The sequence below is a fragment of the Podarcis erhardii genome, assembly GCF_964252035.2.
Source record: "Podarcis erhardii genome assembly, chromosome: Z".
In the NCBI taxonomy this organism is placed as follows: Eukaryota; Metazoa; Chordata; class Lepidosauria; order Squamata; family Lacertidae; genus Podarcis; species Podarcis erhardii.
In genome coordinates, this window is record NC_138504.1 from 38,893,009 (window position 1) to 38,920,857 (window position 27,849).

At 42.9% G+C, this 27,849-nt stretch overlaps 2 protein-coding genes across 3 annotated transcripts; one reads left to right on the forward strand and one right to left on the reverse strand.

Annotated features, from left to right (window-relative positions):
* Positions 1 to 718: 718 nt before the first annotated feature.
* PPP6C (protein phosphatase 6 catalytic subunit) lies at positions 719 to 15,603 on the reverse strand. The gene is made up of 7 exons (XM_081847782.1): positions 15,152 to 15,603; positions 9,587 to 9,682; positions 7,830 to 7,895; positions 4,721 to 4,862; positions 3,350 to 3,429; positions 3,002 to 3,211; positions 719 to 1,695 (listed from the first exon to the last, which is right to left on the reverse strand). Exons 1-7 carry the CDS (start codon positions 15,224 to 15,226, stop codon positions 1,447 to 1,449), a joined length of 918 nt encoding a protein of 305 aa, XP_081703908.1. The 5' UTR covers positions 15,227 to 15,603; the 3' UTR covers positions 719 to 1,446.
* A 2,425-nt stretch (positions 15,604 to 18,028) lies between these two features.
* On the forward strand, positions 18,029 to 26,829 carry RABEPK (Rab9 effector protein with kelch motifs). Of its 2 annotated transcripts, XM_081847738.1 has the most exons (8): positions 18,029 to 18,333; positions 20,380 to 20,511; positions 20,621 to 20,781; positions 22,248 to 22,400; positions 23,590 to 23,751; positions 23,996 to 24,145; positions 24,834 to 24,983; positions 26,551 to 26,829. In XM_081847738.1, the coding sequence occupies exons 2-8, from the start codon at positions 20,480 to 20,482 to the stop codon at positions 26,796 to 26,798; spliced, it is 1,056 nt and encodes a 351-aa protein (XP_081703864.1). In that variant the 5' UTR covers positions 18,029 to 18,333; positions 20,380 to 20,479; the 3' UTR covers positions 26,799 to 26,829. The 2 variants fall into 2 exon arrangements, with proteins under 2 accessions (XP_081703864.1, XP_081703863.1); XM_081847737.1 differs by lacking the exon at positions 20,380 to 20,511 and having other exon boundaries at positions 18,030 to 18,333.
* Positions 26,830 to 27,849: the final 1,020 nt, after the last annotated feature.

Below are 27,849 nucleotides of genomic sequence, written 5' to 3' on the forward strand. Positions count from 1 at the left end.
CAAAAAGCACACATGATTGAAACAAAAGCAAACTCCAGCATACAGGTGTTTCTACCAGATGTTTTAGACAAGCTCTCCAAATGAAAGCAACCCAGTTGTATTCCGGTGCCTGGAAGCAAACATTTCAGTGTATAAGAAATACCTGATTAAAAGGCAGTGTCAAGGGAACAGTTTATGTACAAGAAAGCAGTACCAGCCACACTCCAATACTGAAATTTACATCAGGTGACAAGAGGGCCCTGCATTTAGATGGGACAGGTGAACTGAGATTAATGCATCTAATGCTTGTATTAAGCATGCATTGTGCAAGTCTCATTGCCTTTCAGTAGATCAACTCATTCAACTATATCACAACTTACAGTTTTATAACTCCTAAATGTTTTAAATTATATGGCCCACAGAAGGGTCTGACTTGGTTGCATAATATTACTACTGTACATAATATGCAACCAAGTCAGATCCTTCTGTGGGCCATATAATTTAAAACATCTAGGAACACAAATGCCTAGGTATCACTTTTTCTTATTAAAAGTTGCTTACTTCCTTGTACAACTGATAGCTCCGACACACCTGAAAATCAGGGGCTGCTATGTGAAAATTTAGCTAAGGAAAAAGAAGTCCTGTATTAGCAGAATCCAAACATTCTATCAATCAAACCATAACCACAAATGTGAGATTTCTTTGTGAAAGGAGGGTGGGGAGAATGAAAAGACATGAATTCACATCAACAATGTAGGGCTTTATTTTGAATGCTTAACCTAGAGACTGAGTTATGACTTTATTAAAAAGACAAAGTATCTGAGAAAAATCAGAACAATTATTTCATTGTACAAATTCGTTCACCTGTACGAGGTTTTGCATTTTAGTTTAAATCCTAAAAAAATAAAGCAACGGGTGGAAGGAGATCAGGGGCAGCCATTAACACCATTTATTTATGCTGACAAAGCAAAATATAAGCCAGGACATTTTTTTTACATCTTGGAAATGTACTCACTAGCAGGGCTCAGACAGTCCCATCATGCACACCAAATAAAACTTTGCTGCTGAAATTTTTAAAGAGCTTATTAAAAACAATAGCCTCCCCAAAGTCAACCCCCTGAATGAAAGATCAGACTAGTTCTGATGTTTTGCTGTTCAGATTTATTTTATTAAAGGGAAAATGGATGTTCCTATTTTTTGAAGGGAAAAAAAAAGAACTGAACTAAAAAAAAAAAATCACAAGTACTACAAAACAGGAAGGTAGGTAGGTGGGTGCTCAGAGACATTTCAAAAGCTGGCAAGTAAGGTAAGGTAGGGATAAGAGGAGGGAGAGAGATTTAAATATGCACCCCTATTGACAATTTACAACACATTTAGATAATTTAAGTATATAAAAGGCAAGAGGCAGCATTTCAGCAGCAAAGTGCTAAAAAGGTATGTCACAAAAGAAAAGGGCAAAGCCACATCTCAGAGGAAATACGGTGTGGTTGTTCTTGGGGGGATCACACGTTCTGAGTCTGGAACTGCACGGAAGAGCTTTGGTTCCCTTGTATTTACATCTTTAAATACCATGATTGAGGCAATATTTCCACAGCGATAGCAGTAGTTCGGAGCAGACCACACTGTGACCAACTTCTCATCAAACATAAATTTATAACCTTCGTGCACCAGCTGGTGGGCTCGGCAGATGAGCTTTAAGTTGTTGATATGGACAAACTAAGGTGTAAACAAAAAAATAAGGAAGGAAGTTAAGGAAAATATTTACAGTAAAAATGTTGGAGGTAGTGCACGCGCACACACACATGCACGGATGCACACGCATTCTATTCCACTGACAAGGAGCCATGGCAACACTACAGAAGCCCAGCACAAACACACAGAGCAGGAGGTGGCGATGTTCTTTCTCTCATACTAAAGTCTCCTTTCAAATACTCTCTTGTTCTCTCCCCTTAAACTCAGTTTCTCCTTAAGAGTTTATGCTTTTAAAATGTGATCCTGAAAGCCGAACGCAATCTTTAAGAATATGTTAACAAAACCAGGCAGCAGTGACACAGCACTAAGGCACTTTCAATATGAAGTAACATGAAGTGCAACCATTTTGATTACTGTATCCAGACATCCTACACCAGTGTCATATTTTCCAATAAAATATCCCTGAACACAAGATTTACACTATATAGCAGTGTGTTGGAAAAGAACCTAGAAGATGGGAGTTTGAATGCCCACTCAGCCATGAAGCTCACTGGGTGCCTTTGGGTGGGTCACAGCCTCTCACCTTAACCTACCTCATAGGGCTGTAAAGGTAAAACTAAAGGGACCCATTAGGTCCAGTTGTGGCAGACTCTGGGGTTGCGGCACTCATCTCGTTTTATTGGCCGAGGGAGCTGGTGTACAGCTTCCGGGTCATGTGGCCAGCATGACTAAGCTGCTTCTGGCGAACCAGAGCAGCGCACAGAAACACCGTTTACCTTCCCACCAGAGCGGTACCTATTTATCTACTTGCTCTTTGAAGTGCTTTCAAACTGCTAGGTTGGCAGGAGCTGGGACCAAGCAACAGGAGCTCACCCCGTCACGGGAATTCAAACCGCCAACCTTCTGATCAGCAAGTCCTAGGCTCTGTGGTTTAACCCACAGCGCCACCTGGGTCCCTTTATAGGGCTGTGGTGGGGATTAAATCAGGAGGGGGAGAACCACATATGTCAGTCACCTTGACCTCTTTGGAGAACAGGTGGGATATAATAAAAATAATAGTACTATTAGCACTTGTACCCCCAGCAACATGAATAAGATGGAAGGGGCACACCCAGTCTTAACTTGCCTTGTGCAAGTAACAGGATATCAAATGCAACAGTTGTGTGAAGCAAAAACAGAATCATAAAACAAAACTGTTCCCAAAACGCAAACCTGTTCTCTGAGGCAAACACAGTCTCAAACTCCCCATCATTTCTCTTTCTCAGGCAATACTTTGATTGCAGGCCAGAGTCACTGCCAGAGACATGGTTGGGAAACTGGGTTTTCTTACCTCATTTGTGACTTTTGCCCCAAACAGCCAGCCTGCACCTCGGGGACTTATGGCCCAGGTGTCCACATCTTCTGGGTCAGACCAAACAAGGTCACAAAAAGCTCCTTTGTGTGGGATCTCTTGGTTGCGCTCGATAGTCCGAATCTGGTCCAGTGTTTTTATGTCTGGAGACAGGCCCCCATGTACACAGAGAATTTGCTCATCTATTAACTTGAAGGGAAAAAAGATAGGAGGTGAAGATGTTATTAGGACCACAATCCTGAAATTAAGAAAAAACCTTTGGTGAATGTATAATTAGAGAAACAGAGACAGAAAGTCACTTGTTATTCACTTAAAAGAAACCCTTACCGCTGCTACTGTGAGCATGTCAAAAACTTTGGTGCAGTATCTCCAGGCATTAGCATTACCATATTTGGTTTGGCATTCATCTATTGGAGAAAGAAGCAGGGGAAAGAGGTGAAGAGAGTAATGTTTTAGTGATTATAATTTCTCAGACTAAACTAGACGGGTTGAAGGAACAACAGCGGAGATAGGAGCTCCCATGTTGACTGAAAACCTAGCATTATCTGTTCACCTAATCACTCATTTAATTTGGGTTGCATCCAAAATTCATTATATTCACAACAACCTTATAAAACAGATTTAGCTACTTTAAAAGTTTTATCCTAACTGGTACACATTTCTTGAATAACTTGAAAAAATGTGTAATCATTTAAATATATCATGAAGAAAGAAATGCTCAATGAGCAGATGAACATGCTTTTTACATCAATTGTGAGACTTTGACAGATATTTCTTTTTCAAAAAGTAAATTAAATAGTATTGCATGCCCAGCATCACTCAGCGTGCCCACAAACAACCTGCTCCATTTTGAGTCCAATATTCCATTAGACAAATCTAATTAAGCCATATTCTTCCTTCACACACAGTTGCAGATACAGGTTCAATCAGTTGTCCATATTACAACATATTTTTAAAGCACTGTTCATTCCGTGGTGTCCCCGCCAGAATCCTGGGAACTATAGTTTACTCCTCAGAACAGCAATTCCCAGCAGCCTTAACAAACAACAGTTCCCAGGATTCTTTGGGTGGGTGGGGGCACTTCAAAATATATTGTGAGGAAAATTACACAGAATCTCTATTTCTAGATCTTAGCACTACACATCACTCTAAGATTCTAAGGACAGCTTCCTACATTATAAAGCAGAAGCTTATGCTTGTTTTAACGACAAACCCCTTGTTCACAATCCTTCTAAAAATGTTCCAAACTCTACAGGAAGGGCCAGGGACTTTTTCAGCCCAAGAGTCAAGGACTTTTTCAGCCCAAGGATCACATTCACATCTGGCAAAGTTGCAGAGGCCACAGCCAATGATGGGTGGAATCAGAGGCAAAAGAAGGTGGAGCAATTAAGGTTGTTTGTTTGTTTACTTTTGTACAGGAGGCTAGTTTCTCTATCCTTCATCCAGACAAGCAAGAGTTATTGTTAGTGTTAAAGGACAGGCAAGAAAGCTCAATAAGGATGTGAAGCAGGGAAGGTGAGCTGGATGGTCTGGGGTAAGTCTTAAGGTCCAAATATAAGAGGCTTGGAGGCCACATCTGGTTCCTGAGCCAGAGGCTTCACCATCGTTGTTCTACAGCTTCTAAGAGGACAAGCCAACTCATCACGGGCTTATGTTGTATAACTATGAAACTGAAGGTAGGGTAGGAAGAGAACTTACCATAAAATCCATACACTTGAGTTATCTGTCTGCTCTCATGATTCCCACGTAAAAGTGTGATGCGATCAGGCCATTTTGCTTTTAGGGCAAGAAGATAGGTAAACGTCTCAAGGCTATAATAGCCTCTGTCTACAAAGTCACCCTGAAAAGTTAAACAATGTTTTACTATACTGCATGACATGAGACACTCAGGCTGCAATGTTACATGCACTTGAACTCTGAGGCACTTGTATAAGACTAAATATGCATAGGACTGGGCTGCTAGCCTCTGCTTCCAGAAGTATACGTATGCTTGCTTGCTTGCTTGCTTATTTATTTATAAGACTGTTTATCCACACTTTGCCTTTAAGGTCCCAGGGCACAACACATAATTATACAATTAAAGAAAAAAGAAAAGGAGGGATAGTAAAACAGCTTACATAATATTATAAAAACAAGCAGTCCCCTTCAGAGGAGTCAGTAGACTAGGCACTTTTTTTTAACTGGGGCAGCCCCCAAATTGTGGAATTTCCTCCCCAATAGGGCTGGGCAATATCTGGTTTTCAGCACTGTGATGTATCAGTAGCTAAATACTGCAATATAATAATATAGCACAATGTCTGAAATGTATCTTGGCTGCTTCTTCCCACCTTAGGCAAGGAAGAAGCAGCTGAGATACCTTGCCCAGCCCTACAGATGAGCAAGCCCCCATACCACTTCAGCTCATGTGGGGCGTAGGGGCTTCCTCAAAGGCACACGCAGGCAGGCAGAACAAGGGGGGAAACACATTCAAGCACACACAGAGAGAGAGAAAGGGAAAGCAGACACACACGGGTGGGGTGTGGAGAAAGAAAAATACAGTGGTACCTCAGGTTAAGTACTTAATTCGTTCCGGAGGTCCGTACTTAACCTGAAACTGTTCTTAACCTGAAGCACCACTTTAGCTAATGGGGCCTCCTGCTGCTGCCGCGCCGCAGGAGCACAATTTCTGTTCTCATCCTGAAGCAAAGTTCTTAACCTGAAGCACTATTTCTGAGTTAGCAGAGTCTGTAACCTGAAGTGTATGTAACCTGAAGCGTATGTAACCCGAGGTACCACTGTAGCAGGAAACTTGGGAAAGAAGAGGCTTAAGTGGTGCAAGGTTTATTTATTTATTTTCTAAACTCGGAATAACCCCATGGCAGAATGCCGATCCCAGCACCTACCAGCCTGCCTAGAAGCGAAATTTATGGCGGTGGCGCCAGAGCAAAGTTCCCAGTCTATGGCTGCTCTGTGGTTTGCTGCCCCCTGCAGGAGGCAGGGGAGAGCTGACCCGTCGGAACAACAGACAAAAGCATTCTGGCTTGGCTTCATAAGGTTTATCATCAGGGCAAATATTTTGAACCAATTGTTATTAAACTGGTTTTCAACTATCTATCACAAAATTGCCCAGGCCTATTCCCCAGAGAGATGCATTTGGCTTCTTCACCATACAGTTTTCAGAGACTGATGAACACTTCTTTACCTTGGTGTTGGACAACTGAAATGTGCATTTTTGGGACTTGATCTATTTCTGTGACCCCAACCTGTTTTAACTGTTTTTAATTCTGAATTTTAACTTGTTGTCCTGGGACCTGCTGGTGAGGGGTGGGCAATGAATTTAAATAATGAATGATAACAGGGGATGACAATGATTGAATCTAGGACAGTAGTTCTCAAAGGGTGTAGTCTACCTTTAGGTAGACTAAAGGACAATCAAAGAAACACCTAAACATTTCAGTGTTGTGCAGCATAGTATAGTATGAAAATATTTTATTTTAGTTGCAGGATATGGAAAGATATCTTTTCAAATCAAGAGCATCAAGTAATACTGAGGACAATACTAACTGAGATCCATAATTGTGCTGGAAAATAGTGCTGGAGAATAGTATTGACTATTCTTTTACAGTTCTCCTTGACATATTGTTGGGAACAGGGATTTTCAACTCTGACAAATACGAAAGATCATAAAAGAGAAAGGATTCTCTGTGCTGTTAAGAAGAAGAAGAGGAGTTTGGATTTGATATCTCACGTTATTACTACCCGAAGTGGAGTCTCAAAGAGGCTAACATTGTCCTTTCCCTTCCTCCTCCACAACAAACACGCTGTGAGACTGAGAGACTCCAAAGAAGTGAGACTAGCCCAAGGTCACCCAGAAACCGCATGTGGAGGAGAGGAGACGAACACCTGATTACGAGTCTATTGCTCTTAACCACTATACCACACTACTGATAAAATGAGCGTGCCTCAAATTAGGCCTAATATAAATAAGATTACCCAGCAAAAGAAAGCTCATACCAATGACTTTGTATACATACTTAAGGTACTATGAGGCTCGTTTATAATTATATTTTGGGAATGATTCATGTTCTTATGTAGCTGTGTTGTTTTATACTTTCTGGATATCCTGTGATCATATTATAAAGTAGTTGTGTTCTATGTTATAAACCCGGCACTGCTAGGAGTTATTTCTTTTTGTTTTCCAATATATTTCTTATCAATAAAAAAGATCTGTGTGGCATGAGCAAATTTTAATTCTGATGTAGGACCTTTGATGTATTAAGCATGTGCTCTAACACTGAGCTATGGCCCCTCACAAGTTCTAGGAGCATGACGGTTAAAAAAAACTGTACTTGCAGAAAACCACAACGTCTGCCCTTCTACTATGGCTCATATAAAATACATTTCAAATGTTCTGTTCAGATTCAGAACCTCTCCTATCTCAAATAACTGATTCATGCAAAGTAGGAATTCCCACAATAATGAAAGTTGCATCAATAATAATAAGATACCCCCTCACAAAGAAACAAATCTCTTCCTCATTGGCCTGAAAAGAATTTGAACCATTTTCTACTTCTACCAGTTTTGCACAGTGCTGAGCAAAGGTTTGAAATTTCAGAAACATGAGCAATCAAGCACTTCAGTCCAAGCCTTCATTAATTAGATTATATTTTCTGAGATGGTAAAGAGAGAAAAAAGCAGAGGCAAGACACAGCAAGCAAGGAAACAGGACCCAAATTAAAACATACACAGAGCCCCCTGCTTTACCAAGTCATGGATGTACTACATTAAAAAACCTGCTAGTTATTTTTAGAATTTAATTTGTACATACCATAAATATATAGTTTGTGTCAGGAACCTGACCTCCAGTTCTGAACAATTCACATAAATCATAAAACTGGAACACAAAAACAAAAGGCTTGTATCATTAACATTCTGTGATAAACCAAGAGGATAACAAATTCAACAAAGAATGGCATAACTTTATAGAATACAGTATTTTAAAGAACAATGGAAAAATTGTAAAAACTCTAGCAGGATTGATATAGCACTTGTAATTTAAAATGACAAAGGATAAAAATGAAGTACAGTATAATAATTTGGATAAATGTAATTAGATGCAGTTTAAAAAGGAAGATAAATTTTGGAAGCCAAGAGAGGGGTGGGGGGAAATCAGGGGGTTCAGGGAACCCCATAAAGGTACTGATATGGACTATGGTTTAATGTAAACAAGTGTGTGTGTAAAAATGTTGTTTTTTTGAAACTCTGAAAATATTTTTTTTTAAAAAAAATTCTGTGTTAAACCCAAATGACTTAAAACGGACCAAAAGTTATGAACTTTCGGTTTTTTAAAAAACAGGTGGCTCTGAAAGGCATCTGAAGAAAAGGCACAGGCTGGACAGACATAGGTGTGTTAGGGGATGTTCAAGTGTTAGAATCCCACATTCAAACAGCTAAAATGCTACTACTAGCTTGATCCTGGAGTTTACCTAAACTGTTTGATGCTGAATCAGTGCAAGGCAGACAACATGTGAACTAATCCTGATAAATATTCTGTGTTCAATTATGGGCCTCGGTACTCCTTTCAAAAACGAATGTTAATATTTGTTTTATGGTTTCAATGGTGCATTGGGAGGAAATAAGTATTCCACGCATCACTAAGTGATGCTCTCTCTACCACGCCCAACCTCTTGACCAACATTTAGTTCTTGCAAAGTACACCTAGACTATCACTTCTAAAGCACTGCAAATGCACCACCCACAACGAAATACTGCCATAACTTTGTAACATGGCATCACTGCAAGAACTCTGTTTCTCTATTTTTTTAATCTTGCAATGCAAATCATAAGCAGCACCACTGGTTTTACTGCAAGAGTGCTGATCTAAAGGAAGCCTTTCATTTAATCCTGCAAGCTTCCTCTGGGCACAATATCTATAACCTTTGAACAGAATTACTTCTGTATTAGAGGCTTCAAGGAAAATACTTCTGTTAATGTTAAGAAGTTCAATTAACTGCAGTCTAAAGGCCAAGAACCAAAACCAATGAAACTATGTAGCCTGGTTATTCAGAAAATGATTCAAGGAGTCGACTCAGGTGGAATCTACACACATATAAAAAAATGCTGTGGAAATGCTTTTTAAAAAAAGGTTTTGAAAAATATATTGGATTTGCCATAGCTCACCCATTGCCATCTACTGTCTTTACAACACACTTAAAATATTTCATTTGCAGCTATGCAGCTGAGTCCCCATTCTGCAAAGCTGGCTTACTTGTTTGGAGGGAGAAAGAAATGAATAGATCATGCTTACTTCCAGAAAATTAACACACTTTGCTCTTGAGTACACTCAACCAATTGTCACTTCTGAATTTTGTGGAATGTATAGTATTATCATTATGAACAAATGACAACAAAAACATTTTCTTTCAAGGTATAAAAAAGGGAGAGATGTTATGTTGCATTGCTGTTTCCATGTCCCCCTAGTGAATACTTGCACATTCTTTTACAATGCAAAAGATTGTTTGCAAGTGTCAGTCCTTTATTATTGCAGGGTATAGCATCAAAGGAACAATCCATATAAAACTCCACCTGTCCATGTATGTCACCGCAGACTGTAACTGGTGTAGACACTGGCTGCACATTAGATTCTTCTAGAAGAAGGTCACAGACGTAGTCACACAAGCGCTACAAAGAGAGAGTGCATTTTGGTCATTAATACAATATTTCTCTGCATTATGGTCATCACAATGGCACATAGCCAGCTAATGAGGTTATGAACATGTCAAACCAGACATGTGAAACTTGTGAAAGGGTCAGCTTTGTAAACATGTACATTGAAGTTACTAACCCACAGGAACTTTAAGCAGCTGTCTATAGACAACTGTGTTGTTGTTGTCGTTTAGTCATGTCCGACTCTTCATGACCCCATGGACCAGTGCACACCAGGCACTCCTGTCTTCCACTGCCTCCCTCAGTTTGGTCAAACTCATGTTAGTAGCTTGGAGAACACTGTCCAACCATCTAGACAACTGTAGTTTGTAAATAAAAATCCTCTACAAAACTGTCCTTCCAGTTTACCTGGTGGAAACTCTTACTTCCTCTAGGAAATTAGGTCACACATCTCAGCAGTTAATCCAACTGTGATTTTATTTCCTGTTAATTAAAGGCTTCTGTTCTGTGTAAGAGCCAGTTATCCCAGATTTTATCTACTTTTCTCAGAACTCTCAAATTTCAATAGGTGGCAAAAGGAAGATAACAGTAGATCAAACATAAATTGACCTCTCAAAAACAATGGCTTCACAATGAGGGTTCATAATGTGCGCAGGTCATGATTCGCCGCTTCTGCGCATGACGTCATTTTGCGCATCTGCGCACGTGGCAAAACCCAGAAGTAACCCTTTCCAGTACTTCCAGGTTGCCACGGGACACAACCTGAAAATGTTCAACCTGAAACAAACGTAACATGAGGTATGACTGTATGTTAGCATAGCTTTTTTGCTACCGTAAAGTGGATAAGAGAAGGTATCACGAAAGGAAGAAAAAATACACCCTACTCAAAGTACCCAACACAAAGGAATCTTGCAAAGACTTAAAACACACAAATACACAAAACCTAATCCCAAGCAGCAAACATACAACACAATATTAACTACAAGCCCATTTCCTGGAGTTGGCTGCCAGGCAACCTGCCACCAAACTCCCACTCAAAGAAAAAGGAACCCACACATCCCTATCAGTCACTGCCTTGATACTCTGAAGATGAGGAGGGGGACAGTTTGCAGCTTCTCAGCTAATCCCAACAGAGGAAATTTTTTTGAAGAGGTAATGTTGACTGGTGACACTTTTTACACAGAGAAAATAAAAGCTTCAACTGCTGCAAAATCCTTTTATCAATTGATGAAATAAGCAAGAGCCCCTTACTGCTCTCCACTAAGCTTTGGGTCTTTCTAAAGTCACATACATCTGAATAAACCTCACTGAGCAAAGAGATATAGGACTCTACCACAAAATATTGATTAGATTGAAGAGTTGGAATAGGGGTCAGCAAACATTTTGAGCAGGGGGCTGGTCCACTGTCCCTCAGACTGTGGGAGAGAGCGGACAATATTTTTTTGGGGGGGGGGGGATAAACAAATTTCTATGCCCCACAAATAACCCAGAGATGCATTTTAAATAAAAGCACACATTCTACTCATGTAAAAACATGCTGATTCCCAGACCGTCTGTGGGGTGGATTGAAAAGGTGATTGGGTTGGATCTGGCCCACGGGCCTTAGGTTGCCTACCCATGAGTTGGAAGGTACCCCCAAGGGTCACCTAGTTCAACCCCCTACAATGGAAGAACATGCAGGTGACCCATATGGGGATCGAACCCACAACTTTGGCATTATCAGCACCTCAATCTAGACCACAGAACTAACTGCCATATAGCATAGTTTGATAGCTAGAGGTAGCTAGAGCTGGGGATGGGGAATGTATAGCCTTCTAGAGGTTCCTGGATGCCACCCTGCCATCCAGTGCCCTGAACTGATGGGAGCTATAGTCCGGTATCGTCTGGAGGGCCAAAAATAACCCACGCTTTAGCCAACAGCTGAGGAGAACTGGGTTTAAGTTCCCACTTGGCTCCTGTGCTCATGTCCAACTCTGAGCCCATTGTCAAATTGCTGCCTAGCCTACCTCACAGGGCCATTGCGGGAATGGAGGTGGAACTCTAAACTTGAAGGTAACATAGATAAATGCACTTGAGACAATTTGATGACAATAGCAGGAATATTAGAAAAGTCAACACAACAACAAAGGTATACATAAAGAAAAAAATATTCTACCCATTAAAAGGCTCAACACCCCCACCCCCACTCAAATTCAACCTACTAGTTTAAAGTTCCCAATTAAGGGTCCGGAAACAAGTCCAAGGGACTCGCTTATCTTGCTAATTGCACAGTGAAAGCCTTTCACAGATCAACCAGGCTCTGCTCTCCTTGCTGGCAGGGAAAAACTTGTTGCTAGATGGCAAGTAAACTGGGACTGGGCAAAAATGTTTGACACAGTTTCTTAGGGCTCCTGCGATTGCAGGGGGTGGAGAGGGAGAGAGAGTGCAAACCAAGGGGTAGGTTCACATGCTTATCATTTTTTAAAAAATGTAAAGGATCCGTTCCCTTTTTAACTGAAAATAACTTATAATTGCTTTCAACTACCATTAAGTTTAGAGGACTCTAACACTACTTGTAGGTAGGATTTCAGTGAATCTTGCCTTCTGAGTTTGGGATTCATGTCTCATCTTGGAAGTGCAACAGGGGAAATAGTTAAGCAGACTGTCACTATGATTAGTCGTATATACTAAACAGCCCAGGAGGAGATTCTATAAATAAATACAATATAATAGCAGCCTTCTACAATGCAGTCTACATAGAGTTTTACTTCAAATAGCTTGAAGTATCCTGGTCTTTAGAACACATACTGGAGATCTTGTTATAAATTTGGGGGACACCCCCCTCAAAACCTAGAAATTAATAAATTGTAGAATTTTGATTACCTGAAGGGAAAATTGGAGGCCAGTGGAAAAGTACAAGCTAAGCTTCCTTCCAAACCAAGGCCTCACCTGAGACAGAGGGATTTACAAGACAAAAGGTGGCCCATCTAGGAGGTATTTTGGACCTGGGCAGACAGAAGGTTCCCAGGGTAACTGGGCATGAGGTGACAGGAACAGGTGTTCTGGGAAGAAAGAGCCATCTTGGGAAGACTGGCTCAGCAGAGAGTGGGTGGCACCCAGCTTTTGTAACAATATGTTTTGTGTAGTTTTTTACAGAAAAACAACCAGTAAAAAACAAATTCATGATAAAAGATGGGATCTTTGAAAAGACCAAGGAATACTACAGAGCAGGAAACAAAAGACTCTCAGGTGGTGCCACCCATTAGTACTGTTAATTCTGTGGATACTTCCTAGTATGCTTAGTGTCAGCGCGTCTACTCAATCTCATATCTCAATCACAGGAAAAAACAAAAATCTGTAAATACAATGATGATGACCTTCTGGCTAATGAATCTATGACGCCTGCTACTCTTCAATGCCATTTGGAGACAAAACACAACCACTACAAAAAACAAACTAATAGATTTTTTTCAAGATCAAACTTGCAGTTGAAGAAGGGGCAAAAAGCCATAGGAAAAACTCTGGTGTGACCACTCAGGAGAATCAACCTTAGCTTCTTGATATGACAAGAATCATTGCCAAAGCAGGAAAGGCTCATACTATAGGGCCAGCTATATGCAAATGAGTACTTGGTGAGTCTGCAGCTAAGGAAATCAACACAGTACAGTGGTATCTCACTTTACAAACTTAATCCGTTCCGGAAGTCCGTTCTTAAACCAAAACCGTTCTTAAACAGAGGCGCGCTTTCCCTAATGAGGCCTCCCGCCGCCGGTGCCCTTTCTCCATTCAGATTCCATTCTTAGACCGAGGTAAAGTTTGCAAACCGGGACACTACTTCCGGTTTTGCGGAGTTTTGTAAACCGAATTGTTCGTAAACAAGACTGTTCTTAAACCAAGGTACCACTGTACCTCTTTTGAACAACACTGTGAAATGAAGCATATATGATATGTCTGATTATATAAAACAGACTCTCATTTGAAGGGTCCAGACTTACAGCAATTCTTTGAATTACGTGATGCAGTATGACTTTTTCTGACGGACTCAAAATTTCCATGTGATCAGTTTAACAACTTTACGCAGTTGTGTATGGTAGACTACTTAGCAGACGGTTTCACGTAAACACTCTCAACACAAGCTTCCAAGGTAGTGATGTGAATATTTTTTACGTTGAAGATAAGATTGAGGCAATGATTTAGAGATTATGGTTATGGGCAAGCTGAGAAGATGGTAGCCTCACTAATATTCCAACACTGGAGACATTTCTGGAGGCTACCGACGAAAAATTGATACCAGAAGTAAATATTACACCACTGAGCACCTGCATGATTTAGTGACTAGCTTCAGAGATTACTTCTCTGTATCAAATCCTGAAAACTCATGGCTATAGAATCCTTTTGAATGTGATGTACACCTACTTCTTCTTCGCCAAATCTTTATTAGGCATTACAAGTATAGGTAAAGGGACCCCTGGCCAACTCTGGGGTTGCAGCGCTCATCTGGCCGAGGGAGCCAGCATACAGCTTCCAGATCATGTGGCCAGCATGACTAAGCTGCTTCTGGCGAACCAGAGCAGTGCACAGAAACGCCATTTACCTTCCTGCTGGAGCGGTACATATATATCTACTTGCACTTTGACGTGCTTTCGAACTGCTAGGTTGGCAGGAGTAGGGACTGAGCAACGGGAGCTCACCCCGTAGTGGGGATTTGAACCACCGACCTTCTGATCGGCAAGTCCTAGGCTGTATCAGCAGAAGAGCAAGATGCACTTGTTGACGTGACTAGTGATGATTCATTACAATCATTTTTCAAAGAATGTAGACTGGACCAATTCTGGGTGAAGGTTTTTGCTAATTATAAGTAGTTAGTTGAAAAAGCTTTGAAATATCTAGAAATTGGCTTGATGTTGAACCAGATTTGAGAATAAAAGTAGGCAATATTGAACTGAACGTGGCAGGAAATTGGGGGGGGGGGGCAAAAGAGACATGATTTCTCCTATCACATTTAGGTTTAGTGTTTTGTTGGGAGCTGCCCCAAGTGGCTGGGGCAACCAAGCCAGATGCGCAGCAAGGAAGCAAGCAAGAAACAAATAAATAAAATTAAGGTTTAGTAGCTGCTAGACATGTCATAATTTGTTTACTTGTACTATACATTAATAAAATTAAATTTGTCTCCTCCCCCCCACAACTAAGTCTTTGCCATTTTTTGTTGTAATATTACAAATTTTACGGTTATTTTTAAGTATACCTAAAATGATTTGCTTATTAGGGATTCGAAAGTAGGGGGTCCGTGGCTTGGCTTTTAAAAAATAGGGGTGCCCGGTAATTATCTAATTGTGGGACCACTGATTAAAGCGTTTCAGCGGGTGCCCGTGTTGCCGCTACGCGCTGGGGCGGCTTCCGTGAAAGCGGAAGCTCAAGGAGAGCCCTACGTGGAAAGAGAGGGGAGAAGGGGTCCCCACTCGCCCCCTGCCCCTCCTAAGACCCAACCTCCCCTCCTCCTCTTACCTTGAGGTCGTTCTCGGGCAGGTACTTGCAAAGCCGCGCAATCTCAACATACTTGTCCAAGTCCAAAGGCGCCATTTTGGGAGGGCAGCTTTCTCGGGGGAGAAGGTGGGAGGTAGGAAAAGAGGGGGGAAAGAGAGAAAGAGAGAGAAGAGGAGGAGGAGGAGGAGGAGGAGGAGGGTGCGAGGTAAGAAGAGAGAGAGGACTGGAAGCGAGGACACGGCAATTCCTGATGGTGAAGCGGGAAACCCACTCCCTCGAATTTCCGGATGAAAAAAGGACGAATGTCCCTTAAAATAAATAAATAAATAAGTGAAAGCAAAAAGTAAGGAGGACGCAAGAACGCCTCCTTCTCTCTTCCTCTCGCTCCCTCCCCTCCCACGGCGGGAGGGAAGCCAGACCGGAAACGAGGGGACCCACTTCCGCTGGAGGTTCGAAACTCGACGTCGGGAGACTGATTTCCGATAAGATTGAAGACGACTACCGGCTTCTTCCTCCTACAGCGCTCTGAGGTGAATCCCAACCCCATTGCATTCTGGGATTCGCAGTCTGGCGCAAAACCTATAGCTCAACGCCACAGGGAGGTCGGGATGTAAAGTGGGTGCCAGACGGTGCTCTTTTGCCTTTGTTTACCTCCCCCACCCAGCAATTCTTTGTTATATTTATAAAAAACCAGAATAAAAGGTAAAGGTAAAGGTACCCCTGCCCGTACGGGCCAGTCATGACCGACTCTGGGGTTGCGTGCTCATCTCGCTCTAGAGGCCAGGAGCCAGAATACAAGAACACAATACAGGAGACACACGCAAATTCATCTAAAGGTTGATTCACATTTCATCAGTCCAATTATATAAAAATGTGCCTAGTACATTAGTTAAATGAGATCTGCAGTATGTATGTGTTTGTGTGCATATATGAATATTGTACATAAAATGCAGTTTACACCAGGTAATAACCTCCACTGGGTTTCATGTGTGTTGTGAGCAGGTTCCAGTCATGTTTTCTCTGGGGTGTATATGGGCAGTTATCCCTTACAAGAGCCAACATAGATGCCGAAATCCAGCATCACATGAGCTCTGCGAGTCCAGCTTTCTACCAATTGAAGTGCAGTGCTTGAGGACCAGGAAATTTGCAGGGAAACCAAAATGCTTGTTTACAAAGCTACTGTACTACCAACCTTACTGTATGCTTGTGAAACATGGACCACTTAGAAACGCCATCTCCAAGTCCTTGAAAGATTCCATCAACCCTGTGTCCGGGGATGAGATGAACTACACATCACTTGGGAAGACAGGTGAACTAATGCCAGTGTAGTGGAAGAAGCAAAGAGCACCAGTGCCGAAACAATGGTTCTTCAGCATCAACTTCGTTGGACAGCTCATGTTGTTCTGATGCCTGATTATCGTCTTCCAAAGCAACTACTCTATTCTGAACTTTAAAATGGAAAGAGGAATGCTGGTGGTCAACAAAAAAGTTTTAAAGACTCTCTCAAGGCAAATCTTTAAAAATGTAGTATAGACACCAACAACTGGGAAACCTTAGCCTGCAAGTGCTGCAATTGGAGAACAGCCTTTACCAAAGGTGTCATGGGCTTTGAAGACACTCAGACTCAGGATAAAAGGGAGAAACGTGCTAAGAGGAAGGAATGCTTGGCAAACCCTCACTGTGATCAACTCCCGCCCGGAAACCTATGTCCCCACTGTGGAAGGATGTGTGGATCCAGAATTGGCCTCCATAGTCACTTACGGACTCACTGTTAAAATCATGTTCATGGAAAACAATCTTACTCGGCTACGAGTGATCGCCAAAGAATAAGATATGAAATAAAACTGTTCTTGGCAACTGGTGTTCCTATTCTTCTAATCTTTTTTGTTACTTCTTTTTGTAAGTGCAGTGTTCCAGAACTGGCTATGCCACAGATTACCGTAATCATATCTGAGGATGGGCTAAACTAACTTATAGGTGCTGAGAGGAAAAAGTGAGGCTTTTCCTAGACTGCAGCAAAGAGGACTTAACTGGATGAAAGAAACAAATATTTTTAAACAAGGGATGGTGGCTGATGTGCCACAAATCATTTGTAACCCAATAGATCCTGAGAGCTGTCAACCAATTCTGTCAAGACCAGATAACTACAATGCACTCTATATGGGGCTTCCCTCATGTTTCATCCAGAAACTGCAGTCATTAAAGTATCTTTTACAGTGGTACCTCGGGTTACAGATGCTTCAGGTTACAGACGCTTCAGGTTACAGACTCCGCTAACCCAGAAATATTACCTCAGGTTAAGAACTTTGCTTCAGGATGAGAACAGAAATTGCAGGGGAGCAGCGCAGCAGCAGCAGCGGGAGGCCCCATTAGCTAAAGTGGTGCTTCAGGTTAAGATCAGTTTAAGGTTAAGAACGGACCTCCAGAACAAATTAAGTTCTTAACCCGAGGTACCACTGTAGTTGACTCCTCTCTTTGGATTAATCTGTATTTGTGCTGCTTTTGTCTGGAATTCTGTTGTTTTTGTTGTAATTTTATATTTATTAAGCAGTTGTTGTGTAACCCACATGGGGACCACATGGTGGAGGGCAGGTAAAAAATGCTGGTCTGTATCTAATGTTAGGCATACACAGAGCATAGACCCATTGTAATTAATGGACAGGCCCATCGATTTCAGTAGGCCTACTCTCAGTTGGATGCAACTCCTTGTAAGGCATTTTGAATAAACAGATATAAATAAGAAATATTTTATATAAATATACATGATACACCTTATAAACATATTAATAGCAGCCTGGCCACCAGCAATCCCACACATCTGAAGCAAGAGGAAGTAACAGCTTGTGTGATGAAATGGGACGAGATCTGCACATGCTCAGAAACGCTCTCACGTGGCCTTCTTTCTTTAAAAAAAAATAAGCGGGGAGAAAAGTATGCTGCACCTTAGAATGAACTGAGGAGAAAGAATATGCAATTTAAAAGTGTGCAGCAGCGGGGTGGTTTTACCGTGAAGCGCTGTCCGCTTGCACAGTGGCCACGCTGAGGGCGGAGCTGCGGGTCGTCTAGCAACGGACCCGGGGGCGGGGCGTCGGTTTTTTTTATCTCACCCCTCTCTCTCGGCCTGCATCCATGGGGCCGGAGCCGGGCTCGCGGACGGCGCTGCTGGAGCTGAAGCCTGGAGGAAACCCGGAGGAAGGCAACTGGTGCGTTCTCGAGGCGGGGCATCAGTGCACGTGGGATGCAGTTTGAGGGAGTTGACGTGCAAAGAGAAACAGGGTGCGGGGAGGTCGGTTCTGAACTGAGGCGTGGGCCCCCTGGATCCGCTTCAGCCTTACCTGGAAGGGACAGCCATCGATCAGGGAGTTCTCTCTCCTGTGCCCCCCAGCAGAGGGGAATAGCCTTTCAAAGGGAGTATTAACTTGCGGAAGATGACATGCAATATGCAGTCAAACTCTGCTTGCGGCCAGAGGCTTAAATTAATAATAGCCCTTACTTTACAAGATTCTGCCTCCGATATTTACTCCTGCCTCCGATTTCTTGCGCGCCATTCATTTCTGCTGTTGCTTTCCTAGGTTGAATTTTAGACCGTAGGCTCCGCGAGGCAGGGCCCTGATCTCCTGCAGCCCTGTCAAATGGTCTGCACGCATCAGTGAGAATTCTTGCATTACTGTACTAATGAAAATGCATTAAGTAAATACTTAAAAAAAGAAAGAATTACAGTATTGTGTTTTGTAAAGAAAAATCCAATAAAAGGGGGGAGACAACACCTACAATGTTCTAATGCTGCTTTTGACAGGTTTTTATATTAATTGTATTGCCATGTTTATTTTATAGCCCATCTTTTATTCAAAGCTGCTCATGGTGGCCCTTATAGTTCTCTTTCTTCCCGCTTTATGCTCAAAACAACCCTGTGAGGTAGGTTAGGCTGAGAGTGAAGGGGCTGACTCTAGGACACCCAGTGAGCGTCATGGCTAAGTGCAGACTTGGAATTTTGTTTCCCAGACCCCTAGTCCAACACTCTAACACCACACTTACTGTACATTTTGAATTGTTGTGTGGGGTATGGATCTTGTTTATCACTGTAGGGGGTGGCGACTCTGGTAATTTATATATTGGTAGTATTACCTTATGATTGTGTTGTGGCTCTTTCTTTTGAAATATGCAAACCTCAGTTAAAAACTAAATTTTAAAAATGTTGTGCACATCAACTTCCCCCAACCCTGATGCCCTCCAAATGGTTTAAAGAACAATTCTCGTTATCCTCAAAAGAACATGACTGTACATCAGGTTGTAGAAATCTGGTGTACCAGGGGGTGAGGATGCTATCCTGTATACTACTGTGTATTATTTATTCGTTTGCCTATTATATTTATATCCCAGCTTTCTCCCAAGTTGAGATTCAACATTTTGAAGCAGCATTATAAAATACAAAGTAATAAAAACAAACTAGTTAGGAACAATAGTTTAAAATACACCAGAACACATTTGGAACCAGTAATTGAAATCCTGTTTGTCTTGACAACAGCCCAGTGGTCAGCATCGCCTGTACCTTAAGTTTCCAAAGGCCTGTCTGAACAGGAAGGCCTTAGCCTGCTGGTGGAAGGATAACAAAGAGGGAGCTCATCTAACCTCTCTTGGGAGGGAATCCTATCTAGGGGAGCAGCCACAGAAGGGGCTCTCTCTCCTGTCACCACCTAATGGGCTTCTGGTGTTGATGGGACAGAGAGAAGACAGTCTTTGCCAAGAAGGTGCATTTCAGATCTTCTGGATAACAACGACCCTGTTGGCTGGAGCTGATGGGAGTTGTAGTCCCCAATACCTGGAGGGCATCCATTTGGCAAACGCTGCATAGCATCTTCTGGTATGTGATCTCATGTAGGTAAAACAGCACCACTCACACACAACAGGCTTGGAAGAGCTTGAAGTTTTTCAAAAGTTTAAAACTAACTTTTTGGGGGGGGGGGAGTGATTGGACCCAGAGAGGGCAAAACAGCTCACTTAGGGTGAAATGTACACACTGAGCAAGGAATAATGACTGGCTTCTGAGAAGCAGGGAAGAGAAAATTTGGTGGTGGAATGGAGTATCCTGGAAGAGAGGCTGTCTGGCAGAGTCCATACTGCAACAGTTTGTTTCACTCTTGTATGAATAATAAGATTGGGGTATTCACACTATTTTGCACATACGCCCTCAATAATCCATAGAACAGCCCAGCAAGGTTACCCAGCCTTGTTTTATCCCCATGTTGTAGATGGAGAGGCTGAGAATGACTTCCCTAAGACTCTCTGACTGAGTTCATAGCCCAGGGTTATCCTGGTTCCCGGCTCATCCTAGTAGCTACTACACCATTTATGCATGTTTGTTCAGTGGTGTTTACTCCTGGGTAAGTGTGCATAGATAGCATTGCAGGCTTAAAGAGACATGCTCCATCTTCTGCTCCACATGGAACAGCAGCCTTTCTGAGATCCCTTTTGCTTATTTCTCCATGCCAGGTATGCCCTTCTCCTACCTGGGGACAGTCCCTGTGCCCGTGTGGGGCAGAATTCCTTGTACCTACCTCCTGCAGAGCCAGGCAGCAGGAAAGGGAAAGTCATCCTTGTTGGGGGAGCAGACCCGAGTGGCAGTTTTGCTGACTCCTACGTCATGGATCTTGGTAAGGGCTAGAGTGTCATTAGAGCAGGAAGGAAGCATGTGATATGTGGCAGAATTCAGCTTCTCAAGCAAACTGCTTTTGTTTTTTGTTTGTAAAAAAAAAAAAGCAGGTTCCTGGTCCTCATGGCTGCAATGCAGTAATTTTAGATCCTGGATTCATAGGGTTCTTTCTCCCTCTTTAGATGGCAATCTGTATTTCTTCACCAGGTTTCCAAATGTGGTAAATCCGCTCCACTTCCCAGTGGGGAAGAGTTGCAGTGGACCATGTGGCCACCCACTCCCTGGGGGGAGGGACACTTTGTCCCCCATAGCCCGGGGGGGGGGGATCCTGGCCACGTCAGAGCCCGGCCAGCCAATCCGCTGGCCGGTGGGGTGTAGCCGGGGACAGTTTAAACTGAGGAGTGAGCCGGAGGACTTCCTCTTGCATGGACAGGGCTCCCCCTACTGGTGGTTTACCCTTACCGGACTTACTGCACAGCGGGCAGGAGTCAGATATAGTCAATCAATGCCTAAGCCAATACCGCTCACATTCTGTAATTCAATAAAGTTGTGGCCAAATTTGCCCAATAACATAAACTTAATATCTCTGTCCTTGTGTGAGTTATTTTCCAACGAGGGGGTGGCTGCGGGGTCTCGACACGCAAAGGAGCCCTGTGGCATTTTGGTGCCCTGGACTTCTTCCAAAAAGCTCTGCCCTGATGGTGCCATTGCCATAGGGCCAAACTTGGCTCACCAATCCACTCCATTTGGCCCACCAGGCCATTTTGGGAAAGTCCTGCCCATCCACCCTTTAGGTAAAGGTAAAGGGACCCCTGACCATTAGGTCCAATCGTGACCGACTCTGGGGTTGCAGCGCTCATCTCGCTTTATTGGCCAAGGGAGCCGGCGTACAGCTTCCGGGTCATGTGGCCAGCATGACTAAGCCGCTTCTGGCGAACCAGAGCAGCGCACGGAAACGCCGTTTACCTTCCCGCCGGAGCGGTACCTATATATCTACTTGCACTTTGACGTGCTTTTGAACTGCTAGGTTGGCAGGAGCAGGCACCAAGCGACGGGAGCTCACCCCGTCGTGGGGATTCAAACCGCCAACCTTCTGATTGGCAAGTCCTAGGCTCTGTAGTTTAACGCACAGCGCCACCCGCCTCCCACCCTTTACCTGACAGCAATTGCAGAGAGTGCTGCTGATTTTAGGTCCTGCTTGTGGGCTTTGCATTGGGGCATCTGGCTGGCCCCTGAGCAGGGGCAGACTATGGTAATCTTTGGTAATAAGGTGCGCTGAGTTATGACAAAATTTGGCACACCGAAATGGACCATCTCAATTTGGCTCTCCTTTTTTGGTGCCCTATGTATGGGAAGCACCTACACTGCCCGAAATCAGGCACTGCTGTGAGAACAGGATGCTGAACTAGATGAGCCGCCTTTGGCCTGATCCCACTACCAGCTCTTACGTGTCTTTCTGGCTCCCAGATGCACACTGCTGGATGGCACCTGCCTGGCGGGGTCTCTTGCCGCGGTATGAGCATGCCACCTTCATTCCCACAAGTTGGCCCACGAGCCTCTGGGTGTTTGGAGGAGCCAGTGAAACTGGGAACAGGAATTGTGTGCAAGTTCTGGACCTCCGTGAGTATTAGTTATTTCCTTTTCATTTTATTACTTCTTGGAGTATTTTTTTTTTTTTAAGATTTCAAACATGCAGCTGTCCAATTTCTAAATTCATTCATATCCAGTATATTTGCATCCCACTATCCCACCAAGGAGCTCAGAGCAGCAAATATAGCTCTCTTGAGAATGGTTATCCTCACAACAACCCAGTGAGGTAGGTTAAGCTAGGAGAGAGTGAGTGGTCCAAGTTCACTTGGCCTTAGTCAGGGGGTTGAACCCTAGTTTCTCAGGACTTAGTCCAACAATCTTACCACTACACCACACTGGCTATCTGTTAGATGATGAAAATAACAATAAAATTCATTTCAGAGTGGTAGCTGAGTTATTGTACTGCAGCAAAAACAACAGTATATTGTGTCACCTTCTATATCTAATAAATTTATTATGGCATCAGCTTTTGCTTCTTTAGATGCATGAAGTATTATCCTGAGTTACTGCACTGGTGGGTCAGAAGGTGGAATTGTGAGATCAGAAGGAAATAATATGTAGAGATTGTGATAATTGTGTTTTATCAGTGGCCATTGACATACACACAAAATAGTTGGTTTATAACATCCTAACATCCAAGCCATTGGTCAGCAAACTGGCACATGTAATTTGATTTAAAACCCACAAAATGTTTCAATTCAGTCCCTAACTTATAGCACTAAATCTCTTGAGGAACTACAGTTCAGTAGTTTCAAGTTCTAGTTTCTCTTTGACATTCCTTTGAATCAAAGTACCACTAACAAAACAAAACAAATTCCTTCCAGTAGCACCTTAAAGACCAACTAAGTCAGTTCTTGGTATGAGCTTTCGTGTGCATGCACACTTCTTCAGATAAGAAGAAGTGTGCATGCACACGAAAGCTCATACCAAGAACTGACTTAGTTGGTCTTTAAGGTGCTACTGGAAGGAATTTGTTTTGTTTTGACTATGGCAGACCAACACGGCTACCTATCTGTAACTGTAAAGTACCACTAAATTAGCCTTGCATTTAAGCACTTGCCTGGTAACCAAAGGGACTAGGAATTCCATTTCTTTCTTCCACATGTGACGTGTAATTTGCACCCACCCTCTTTTTCTGTGCCTATAACTTACTTGTGTGCAATCCCCAATTTTTCAATATTGTAGCTTAGCTTACAAATATTTTTGTTTTCCATGTTAGAAGCTGGAACGTGGATGAGCCCTAAGGTGAGCGGCACTCCACCATCCCCTCGGACTTATCATACATCCTCAGCAGTGATTGGGGACCGTTTATATGTATTTGGAGGAGGTGATAAAGGGGTGGATCCAGTCAAAGACCAGCAGCTTCACATCTTTGACTCTGGTAAGCTTCCTCTGCTCCTGTGCAGATATTTCCCAAACCAAATGTTTAGCTGATTCCCCTGGGCCTGGCAGCAGATGGAGCAAAGTAGGAGTTGAATCCTGTTAGTCCTACTTAGAGAAAACCCGTTGAAATGGATAAACATGACTAATGTAGGCCTTTTAACCCTATGTGTGGGAAGCAGGGAGCAAGGCCCTTGAGGTAGCTGTTGCTTCATCTTAATACATTTATCTCTTGCCACCTGTAGCCACTTTGACATGGCTGCAACCAGAAGTTCGGGGCAACCCTCCTGCTCCTCGACATGGCCATGCCGTGGTGGCTGTCGAGAACAGGCTCTACATACATGGCGGATTGGCTGGTGATACCTTTTTTGATGATCTCTTCTGCTTTGATACAAGTAAGTACTCAGTGGTGCAAACTTTGTGAAAAGGGATTATCTTCCCACCTTGCCTTAAAAAAACAACAACCCATAGATCTTTAGTTTTTAGAAGCCACACATTATAAAGCCTTAAAGGCTAAGAATGTGAGAAATACTGTAGGATCCGGATTACAGTTTCCACCTGCAGGCTGTGTTACTACAGAATTGTGGTACAGCCTTAAGAGGTGGTGTGGGGTAGTGGGTAGCGTTTGACATGATCTAGGAAGACGAGGAATCAGATCCCCACTCAGATCTCTCTAGGTGACCTTAGGTTAGGCATAATCTCTCAGTCTAACCTACCGTGCAGGGTTGTGAGGATACAAGGGAGGAAAGGGGAGGATAACCATGTATGCTGCCATAAATTCCTTTATGGAAAGGCAGACATTAATGTGAAATATAAATTCTAAATACCATTTAGCCTTCCTTTGATTCCTATTTTACAGGCATTTCCCATCTGTTTGAGCCACCGCCCCCAATAATCTTTGCTGTCATTACAGCTAGAAACTTTAACTTTGAAGTTAACTGTCCCAAACTCTTTACCAAATTCATTTTCCTGTTGCAGAATCGCTGAATGTGCATGCAGCCCTGTTATGTGTGTTTCAAGCTCAATTTGCTTAAGCTTTGCACCTGATGAGCACTGATGTGGATTGGTTTAATGTGCTTGCAGCTGAAATGAAGTGGGAGACCCTGTCGGCTACTGGATCTGTACCAGCAGGGCGGGCAGCCCACTCAGCAGTTGTGTTTCAGGGTCATTTGTATATATTTGGTGGAATGGACCCAACAGGAGCACTGGACACAATGTATAAATATCACATAGGTGGGTGCTTCTTATGATATCTTTGCTTAGCTTCCATCGGGAACATTATACAGTGGTGCCCCGCAAGACGAATGCCTCGCAAGATGAAAAACCCGCTAGACGAAAGGGTTTTCCGTTTTTCGAGGCGCTTTGCAAGACAAATTTCCCTATGGGCTTGCTTCACAAGACGAAAACGTCTTGCGAGTCTTTTCCCTCCCCCCCCTTTTTCTAAGTCGCTAAGCCGCTAATAGCCGCTAATAGCGCTAATCCGCTAATAGGGATGCTTTGCAAGACGAAAAAACCGCTAGAGGAAGAGACTCGCAGAACGGATTATTTTCATCTTGCGAGGCACCACTGTACTGTGGAGTCCTCTTTGTGTATGTGCCATTGCCAGCAATTTTGAGATGGCAGCCCCAGCCATGTAACCTCCCCACATGACAACCTTATCTGAAGCTAGTAGTGGCTGAAGTTGATGGGTGTTGTAATCCAAAACAGAGAGTGCTTATGTGGCCTCTGATTATGTAGTGTGACCCCCCCCCCCCGCCCCAGATTATAAACACAGTCACCACATACTAAAGGGAGTGGGAGTAGTAGATCGGAGGTCGTGCTCACCTGTTGCATGAAAAAGGTCCCAGGCTCAGTCCCTTGAGCCTGCAATTTTTAACAAGGTGGAGGAGGAGCATCAGGGAACAAGGGATATTGAAACAGATTTGCTTGCAATCCTGGAAAGTTGTGGTCAATTCAGAGTAGGCACACCTGGGCTCCGTGTGCAAAAGAAATCTGATATGGAATAAGGCAGCTTCATGTTTATCAAAAGCATCTATAGCTCAGTGAAAGAGGTGTTTTGCATGCAGAAAGGTCCCAGGTTTAATCCCAAATATTCTCCAGTTAAAAGTATCTTTTGCAGCAGGTGATAGGAAAGAGGCTTCTCTCTCTCCTATCTCACTAGTGGAAACCTTGAGGAGCTGCTCTCAGTATTAGGCAGCAGTGGGCTAGATCAGGAATAATAGTACGTAATTTATTATTTTTACCCAACCCATCTGAACTTGTGGCTCTGCAATATGTTGCTGAACCCCCGCCCTTGGCCATGCTGGTTGGAGCTAATGGAAGTTAGGAATCCAACAGCATCTGGCAGGCCATGAGTTTCTTACTCCTGGTCTAGATGGGAATAGTTTGAAAGGTGCCCAAGAGCCGCTCAGTGTTTCAGTGTTCCTTAACACCCACAAGAGCCCTTCTGGTCTAAATAGCCCCACATACTGTTCTCAGTCAGGAACCTGCAAGCAGAAATTGTGCGAAACTGCAGTCTCCCCTTTTTGATTCCAAACAACTGGTTTGCCATATCCTCCAAGAATCTTTCTTTGCTGCTTTTAAAACCATACAGCTGGCAGCCATCACTATTCACGTGTATGTCACTTAAAATGTTAAGAGGGAAAAGAGATCCCCAATATTTCCACTCCCTGTAGAAGCTTCAGGTCTGATTTTCCAGCTCTCTTCAAGATTGACAAATAGTGATGCTTTAATTTACAAGCTGCTGCTGCTCCCCCCTCTTTTTTTGCATAGTTTTCTATTTATTTATTTTTAACTGCAGAAAAGGGACATTGGACAAAGTTGGAGTTTAAAACTCCTGTGCCTTCTGCTCGTCTGGACCAGTCTATGTGTGTTGTTCCGTGGAAAGTGACTTCCAGTGAGGACAGCAACAGGAAGGAAGGAGCTGGAGGCTCTAATGGAGACAATCTATCTCAAGGCTGCCCAGATGAACACTTGTGCTTAGTGTTTGGTGGAATGGATATTAAAGGGGAAATCTACAAAGACAGTGCTGTAACTCTTCTTAAGTAAAATGTTTTAAATAAATGTTTAATAATCTAAATCTGCCTCCCTCCTTGTAATGCAAGACAATCCACATTTTGTGCCGGAGGACTACAAATTAAGTGTGTGCGCATATTTCTGCCTCTTGAAAGTTTCAGTGTGTCCAGTGGCTGGAATGGCTGGGAAAGGAAGGGGAGTGTTTAATAAAATACAAGTGAGTTGCCCTCCTTTAATCAAATTTGGGTGGTTGACTGCTTCATATTACTACCATGGAAGTGAAATAAGACCCTCAGAAAATGAAATGTGTAGTTTCTACAGGCACTGAACCCCAAATGGTGCTCTCTTGCCAACAATGGGATGAATCAGGATGTGTTAGAAGAAGCTAATAAGGATTAGTGCTGGAGGGTTCAGGATTGGACAATTTCCCATATAACAGATTTACTGCACTGAAACAGTTCAGTACAGATAGGAAAGTACCATTAACTCCTAAGGGCACACAGCTTTTGCCAGCAATGGGCAGCAGATTGTAATTAACACAGGTTATTGGCCAAGTGGTTTCATTGCATTAGCTTATGTTGATTAAAGAGCCAGACAGCTTGAATATTAAATAAGCAACACATCATGGCTCTCAGAGTTAGTTATGGTTAACTAAAATAGTAGATGGGCTGCTTCTTGTGTGATCAAGCAAACTGCAGAGTTGAGCAGCTGATAAAGCTAGGGATTAATTTATCCAAAATCATCTCCTTTGTGCGCTTGGTCCAGCCCTTAGCTTCTCTCTTGTATATTTCTGGGCCGGAAATTACTTAAAATTATTCAGAGATCCAACTTGAGGTATTCTGACCTGGCACAATAATGCATACGTACTCTGAGCTCATTTACACATCACTTTTCATCTAGAAACAAAACATGTAAACATTAAGGACCACTAGATGACCCTGAGGTATCTTGTAACTGTAACAATTCTGATTCTAATGTTTCTGTGGCTTGTCCAAATATGCCAAGTCATCACCCAATGGCCTGTTACCACCTAGCAGACATGCATGGGAATAATTCTTCGCCCAATTGTATTCTGCTCTGAGGA